Below are 8,184 nucleotides of genomic sequence, written 5' to 3' on the forward strand. Positions count from 1 at the left end.
GTTTCTGGGGTGCACTGGCCCATGCTGTTCAGAATACAGAGCAAAACTTACCTTGACCACTGAACAGCTTCAGTGGCACTGATGAAGGATGATGTTTTGCGGTCAGTGGATGAGGGCAAATATCCATTCTCATCCTCCTGAACCTCTCTGCAGCACTCGACACTGTCTTTTCTTTATGGCTAGACAGGAGGTGGTTCCCAAACCTGTTTTCTCTTGTAACATGGGGTCATGGTATAGGAAAGGTTGAGATCCCTTGCACTGACGTAAATGACTGCTTCAGGTGCAAGGCAAATGAAACAGGCCCTCAGTATCTAAAAGAAATAGGGTTCAGCATCGACCAGCCAGCCTTCCCCTCTTTCCAGACAAGACTGAGGGAATGTTGGTGTGAGGGAGACTACACCTGAAGACACTGGAGAGTGTTGTGAGAGCTCTCTATAGGGGCTGTATGTCCGTCCTTCATCTGAATGGTTTAAAATCTTTACAGGGCTCCCACTTCAGTAGCGGCCTTTTTACCATCCTTGATTGGATATTTACTTTTAATCTGTCATATGGATCAGGAAAAGTGATAGGATACACGAAAGGGATACACGAAATCATAGAATCATAGGACTGGAAGGGCCCTCAAGGGGTCATATAGTCCAGTCCCCTGCACTTATTGCAGGACTAAGTAATATCTAGACCATCCCTGTTTGTCGAAGCTGCTCTTAAAAATCTCCAATGATGGAGATTCTATAATCTCCCTAGGCAATTTATTCCAGTGATTAACCACCCTGACAGTTAGGAAGTGTTTCCAAATGTCTAACCTAAACCTCGCTTGCTGCAGTTGAAGCCCATTGCTTCTTGTCCTGTCCTCAGAGGTTAAGAAGAACAATTTTCTCCCTCCTCCTTGTAACAACCTTTTATATACTTGAAAGCTGTTATGTCCCCTCTCATTCTTCCCTTCTCCAGGCTAAACAAACCCAGTTCTTTCAGTCTTGCCTCATAGGTCATGCTTTCTAGACCTTTAATCATTTTTGTTGCTCTTCTCTGGACTTTCTCCAATTTGTCCACATCTTTCCTGAAATGTGGTGCCCAGAACTGGACACAATACTCCAGTTGAAGCCTAATCAGTGCATAGTAAAGCAGAAGAATTACTACTCCTGTCTTACTTACAACACTCCTGCTAATGCATCCCAGAATCATGTTCGCTTTTTTTGCAACAGCATTACACTGTTGACTCATATTTACCTTGTGGTCCTCTATGACCCCCAGATCCCTTTCCGCAGCACTCCTTCCTAGGCAGTCATTGCCCATTTTGTACGTGTGCAACTGATTGTTCCTTCCTAAGTAGAGTACTTTGCATTTGTCCTTATTTAATTTCATCCTATTTACCTCAGACCAATTCTCCAGTTTGTCCAGATCATTCTGAATTATAATCCTATCCTCCAAAGCAGTTGCAACCCCTCCCAGCTTGGTATTGCCCACAAACTTAATAAGTGTATTCTCTATGCCATTATCTAAATTATTGATGAAAATATTTAACAGAACCAGACCCAGAACTGATCTCTGCGGAACCTCACTTGTTATGCCCTTCCAGCATGACTGTGAACCATTGATAACTACTCTCTGGGAATGGTTTTCCAACCAGTTTTGCACCCACCTTATAGTAGCTCCATCTAGGTTGTATTTCCTACTTTGTTTAAGAGAAGGTCATGAGGGACAGTATCAAAAGCCTTACTAAAGTCAAGATATATCATATCTACCACCTCCCCCTCTATCCACAAGGTTTGTTACCCTGTCAAAGAAAGAAATGTTCCTCTGTTCAATACAGTAGGAACCCACAATACTTCACATTATATTCTGAAGCGCAAATCAATATAATAAAAGGGGCTGCTTAAATTCCTGCTTTATTATAATCACACACAATCACTTTTCCTCGTAGGAAAATCCCCAAATACAATCCTTTCATTCCTAATGATGGCTAATTTCTCTACTGAGTCTTTATGGTCTAGGACCGACAATGATGGAAAGTCTCTTGCTCATTTTATCATCAGTGTGAGGGTGTTTTCTCCCCAGAGAAGAAAAGTCTTTGGCACTGATTCAGTTTGAAGTGGGACAGTCTCTGGTTTCCAGTGAAAACAGGTCTTGATCGGGTCCAGAAGTGATAGTCTCTGTAGAGGTCACTCATTCAGGGCTGCAGCTTGGTGGTTTCTTCTTATTAGAGATGGAAATTCATTTTCACTCATTCTGTATGTTCTGTCACTGAGTCTCTTGCATGAAGAATTGCTGTGGGGAAAGTTGGTCTCTCTGTAAGGGGCCAAGTGTAGGATCTTTAAGGCAATGTCAGATCTTTAATCAGATGGGCATTGAGGTCTTTCTCAGGCTGGAGTTTGCACCTCTCCCTTTTCCCCCTCTTATTCTCTCTCTTACACCAGCTTTGGTGGGGGGGGGGAAGGGAAGGGGATATTTCCCTAAGGAGAATTGCTGTGGTTAGAAGTGGCCAAACGCTTGGCCACTTTCTTTGGCATCACCCGCCTCAGGGCAGACTCTAGTTCTTTCAAGCCGATGGTGCAGCGGCCGCTGTTCTTCCTGTGGCACTCGGCTGCCGAGGACACCTTGTTGTAGACTTTCCTCATGTAGGAAATCATTGCTCCCTTGGCCTTGGCTGACATGGGCACCTTGTCCTGATGCAGCTGCTGTAGCATCTTAGACACATACAAATCATAGGGACGCTTCAGCCCCCGGCCTCGTCTCACCTGCCTCACTGCCAGCTTCGGCCTCACCTTCCTTCCTCCCTTGAGCGGCAGCTTCTTCTGTTTTAGCTGCGGCTTCCTACACTTGGGCTTCATTCGCTGGGGCTGTTGCTTCCTTTTTCTCTGGCCCCTTTTCTTGCCTCTCTGAGTAGCCGCCATCGTTCTGTTCCGTTCCTGGTCTTGCTTCCTCACCTCACCTCACCATCTGTGAATGCCCTGAGCCTCCCTTCCGCTGCACCCTTATATAATTGCTGGCATTCAAATGAGGGGTCACCTCTGAGCCCGGTGATTGGCTGGCTGGGACAGTGCCCTGGCTCATCACGTAATGGTGGTGTCTGTACAGACTCCAGATCCTCACAATATGGGACTATGAGCCATTCCCTCGCTCATGGAAATGAAAGGGATTTTAGTACCCCACCAGCTCATTGACACTTGGCTGAATGAGTAGGAAAACTGGAATGACATGGTGGTTTGATGGGGTTATAATGGACTCCAGCTGCCCCTTATCAGATTATTAATCATGTTATCATTGCATTTATTATTTATTTCAGTGTATTCATTCATCATTCATTTATATTATCTTTTTTTCCTTTAGCTCCCTTTGCCTCAACAAACCCTTAGGAGAAGGTGCCAGCTTTTTAGGATTCTCATGAACATTGTTACATGCTATTCAATTACAGAGTGTGGGGCGTTCCACATGTGACACGCAAAGCCTTTTCCCCTGCCCCTAAGGTCTTTCGGTCAAAACTGGAGCTGTGACACAGTGAGGGAGGGTGACAGAACAGAAAAGTGGGGGGTGAATTATTTTGGGGAAGTTCTGTGGCCTGTATTATACTGGAGGTCAGACTAGATGATCTCAGTGATCCCTTCTGGCCTTGGAATCCATGGGTACATCTACACAGCCAAAAAAAAAAAGGCCACAGCAGCAACCTTAGAGCCTAAATCAACTGACCTGTGCTCTCAGGGCTCGCTCTGCAGTACCGGGTTTACAGTGACGCCAATGGTGCCATACTCGGAAGAGGCCCCAGTGCCCCTCTCTGCCCCTTCCCCCCATTGCGAGCAGTGGATGGGACCTCAGGGGGAAGAGACTGAGTGGGGGGAGGCTCGCCCATATAAGATTAATCAGGCTCTATGGCTCAAATAGCAGAGTAGACGTTCGGGCTTGGACTGGAGCCAGGTGCTGGAACCCGGTGAGGAAGCTTGCATAACTCCCATCGACTGCCGCCGAATCGCCGGTTAAGTGTAGACCAGGCCTTAGTCTCTGTCAGAGGGAGGATCCCAGACCAGATGGAGCTCCAGTTCGATCCAGGTTGCAGTTCCTCTGATCCTGGATCAAAGTCAGCTGTCTGAAACTCAATCCATGTCAGGTGCCATTGATAGGAAGAAAACATCTGGAGGAGTTTGAGAAGATTTGTAACTCTTACTCCTTACTAAAAGGGTGATTCCCACCCTTCATTTCAATAGCTCGTCGCTTTAGGATTATGTGGGAATCTTTACTGAACTTCTATTCCCATGAGGCAATGGTAGCTTGAACTGCATTTTCTTAGCTTTGGTCGGTAAGCCACTTTTAATGTGTTAAGAAAATGGACTTAAAACCATAAATGTCTCTCAGGATAAAATCTTGCTCCTGCTGTGATGGAAGGAAATGTGACGAGGCCTCATCTTTTGTGTTTGAATTTCTTTTATCGCCTATTTTACAAACACTTACAATGAGCTGAAACTTAAAGAGTGGGAACTTTCATGCTCAGACCATGAAGTCAAACTACTCATTAAAAAGCAATCCCCAAAACAAAACAGGACAGACATAAATTGCCACCTTCCCTGCCTTTTTCATGATGCCTGCCTGTAAAGTGATGGAGTGACTTTGATGGACTGATTCAGTATTGACCATAGATGTTCGGATTTTTAATGGTGTAAACTCTGGCCATGTTTAAGAACTCTTCTCTTAGGCCTTTTCCTGTGATCTCAGACAGGGACACTTGTTGGTTAATGATTATTTGCAGTGCTGGCTCCTAAAGTGCAGAACACACTCTGCTTGGCTTACCTTTCAATCCACCTATCCCAATTTTTAGAAATAACCTCATCTTGAATGTGTTATTCATAGCACCTTTTTAGTTTTCCTCCTATTCATTACTTTCCCCGTATCCCTTTTACCTCTTAGAACGTTGGATCCTGCAGTCACTTATTATCACAGTTCAGGGCAACAGAACCTGTGTTCTCCCTTGTGGTCCAGCAAAGGCTCCTGGCTTCTAAGCCATCACCCCTTTAGGGTGGAGACCTGCATCTCTCTCCCTCCTGACCAGGGTATTTCCAGACTGCAGAGCTCCCAGCGAAATCAGGCTGTTTCAGCTGACCTACTTTACTTTTCTCTTCAGAGATGGTAAACAGCGTAATTGCCACAGCTAAGCGCTTTCTAAGCAAGCACATTTATTCTTAGGGTAAAAGTATTACAGAGAAAGCATATTCAGAACAACAAAAGAACCTACAACAAGCTAATAAGTTTACCAGAGATCACTTCAACTCCAACAAGGGCTCTGGCCTGTGAACAGTCCTTCATAACAGCTGTTAGCTCAGAACAAGCATCCATATAAGTAAGAGCTGGTCTACAAGGGAAACTTCCATCTACATAGCTATATTCCTCAGGGGGTGTAAAACCCACACCCCTGAGAGATATAGCTATGCCATCCTAACCCCCGGTGTAGACAACACCAGGTCGATGGAATAATTCCTCCATTGACCTAGTTACAGCCTCTCAGGAGGTGGATTAACTACAGTGACAGGAGAACCCCTCCCATCTTTGTAGTGCGTGTCTACACAAAAGCACTACAGCACTGCAGCTGTAGCATTTTAAGTGTAGACAGAACCCTAAATCAGCTATGCCATTATACAGTTTGTCTTTGAACTGTCCTCATGTAACAGGTGATCAGCAGACAAAAGGTTCTAGGTAAATTCATGGAGGATTGGTCCATCAATGGCTATTAGCCAGGATGGGTAGGGATTGTTCTTTGACAGAAGCTGGGAATGGGCAAGGAGATGGATCACTTGATGATTACCTGTTCTGTTCATTCCCTCTGAAGCACTTTGCATTGGCCACTGTCAAAAGACAGGATTTAAATGCAGTTTAATAACAAAATTCTTATTATTATAGTAGCATTGAGAAGCCCCGACCAAGATTAGAACCCCATTACTTAATCAATTTCATTTTTTGGGAAGTATTGTTACTCATCTCGCTACTACAAAGGTGTTCACTGTTTATTTCAAACTCCCAGATATCATTTTATAGGACTTGATTCTGATCTCACATTGGTGTAAATCAGGAATAACTCCAGGGAAGACAATGGCGTCACACCAAGATTTACACCAGTAAGAGAAAAAACAGACCCATAGGTGTAAATTTTCAAAAGTGGCCAGTAAGCCTGAACACCTCAATTTTTGGATGCCCTGCTTTTGACCCTTTAAAGTAGTGAATCTCGGATTGTGGCTCGCAAACCCCAAGTGATTCTTTAATGTGTCTCCTGAAGCTCTTCACAGCACATGATATTAAAACAGTGTGATTTATTTATTAATCAATCTAATTTATTAAACAATCAAGATGCTTTTACTGTTAACCAATTAATTTATCAACTTGCACTAAGTTATTAACTTATTTGATGTGAGAATTTATATACAGATAGATAGATAGATATACACACACAAAACATTTCCCATCATACTGTTTAAAATATGAATAGTACTATAGTAAATTAAGCGATGAATTCACACTACCGTGGCTCTTTTGGGTAATGTTGGTCACTAATTTGACTCTTGGACCACTGAGGTCTGACTATTACTGCTTAAAGAGATCTGATTTTCAAAAGTGGGGTGGTCAGTACTCTTCTGGAAATCAGGCTCATTTAGGATATCTCAAACTGGATAAACTCAAACTCAAAACCTAACGCACTGAAAAGCACTGGTCAATTTGAAAATTTAGTCCACAGGCTTGGTCTTATTTTTGTAACTGGATTTAATGCTTCTTTGGGAAGTTTGTTCTTCTGATCTTCACCAAGAACTTGATCCAAAAAAGCTCCACAGCCTGGAAAAATGGGTCTAATGTTCAGACAATTGGAGAAATGCCTGCAGAATAATAAATCTATGACAACCACTTTTAAAGGTCTTCTTAAGCCATTCTGAGCAAGTTTGTTTATTAAATGCTTATATTGTGTCTATCAAGCCTCTTATATCACAGTATCCGTGCAGCTTTCTAACTTACTGAATTACTCCTTACAACCTTAGATGAATAACAGAGAAAATGAATTCACAAAGCCAGCTATAGCACTTTAACCTCTTTTATTACACCGCAGTTGTTGGTTTGGAAAAGTGATTAGTTAATCAAGTCGATTCCTTTGCTTTTGCTCAGTCCTCACTCAGAAGGGGTGGGAAGTGGAACAGTCCTTCTTCTGGAGGATTTCCTGTCCTTGATTTTCTTGGGCTGGAAAAGCAGAGGCTTGATGTTGGATGCATCCCCACGCTGACAGATGGTGACCCTGCCCAGCAGCTTGTTGAGCTCAAAGTCATTTCGGATAGCGAGTTTCAGGTGCCACGGGGAAATCAGATGCCTATTGTGGCGCTTGGTGATGGACCCAGCCCTATCCACAATCTTGAAGATCAGGTACTCAAGAACTGCAGCCACATAAACTGAAGCTCTGGCTCCAATACCCTTTGCAAAGTTTCCCCTGCAGAGCATCCTATCCATGTGGCTAACAGGGAACAGCCCTGCCCTGGATGAATAGGATACCTTGGCCTTGGAGTGCTTGGAGGTCTCATCTGAATTCATAATCTCACTCACGTCGCTGGATGACAGTGTCCAAACAACGTACTTGTCTGGTCTCTCTCTGCTTTTCTTTCTAGCCTGGCCTGGCCTGATGAAGTCTGGCTTGCGTTGGCTTGGCTCAGCTCAGCGAACGGAGCTAGGAACTAATCTTGCCTGCTCCTTGGCCCTTTGAAAACCTTGACAGGAGAAGAAAAAAAAATCCCTCACTTTCTGATTGATTGGATGCGAACTAATGGATAGTTACATCCTTTCCCAGAAAAGCCAAGAGTCATTTGTCATCCTTTCTATGACATCATGCCGACTGGCAGTCCCTTTCAGCTATAATTTTTAGCCAATCACAGCTGCCCTTAGAGCAGCTCAGTTGTACAATTATTTTAATTTCCCATAGTAAAGATCCTTTTTAAGCCTTTGAAACGATGACACACACAAGATCTTTTCCCTCCAGCAACTATTCCCTTCCCTGAACAGAAACAGCAGAGAAACCAGCTCCATTATCCCCAGATCTCTCAAAAAAGGCACCTGGTATTAACTTCTCCCCTCAAAATCTCCCCCAAACAACCAAGGTTCCAAGCCTATCCTCCTATCCTCAAAAGCCCCGTTTTCTGCTAAATGTGTGAGTGGGGTTGCATGCTGGGATTGCCT

The 8,184-nt window shown here is 43.9% G+C and overlaps 1 protein-coding gene across 1 annotated transcript; it reads right to left on the bottom strand.

Moving 5' to 3' along the window:
• Positions 1–2,450: 2,450 nt before the first annotated feature.
• LOC137155650 (histone H2B type 3-B-like) lies at positions 2,451–2,891 on the bottom strand. The gene has a single exon (XM_067552019.1). It carries the CDS (start codon positions 2,889–2,891, stop codon positions 2,451–2,453), a length of 441 nt encoding a protein of 146 aa, XP_067408120.1.
• Positions 2,892–8,184: the final 5,293 nt, after the last annotated feature.

Source organism: Emydura macquarii, unplaced genomic scaffold (genome assembly GCF_026122565.2).
Source record: "Emydura macquarii macquarii isolate MOO-44397 ecotype Brisbane River unplaced genomic scaffold, CSIRO-AGI_Emac_v2 contig_1365, whole genome shotgun sequence".
In the NCBI taxonomy this organism is placed as follows: Eukaryota; Metazoa; Chordata; order Testudines; family Chelidae; genus Emydura; species Emydura macquarii.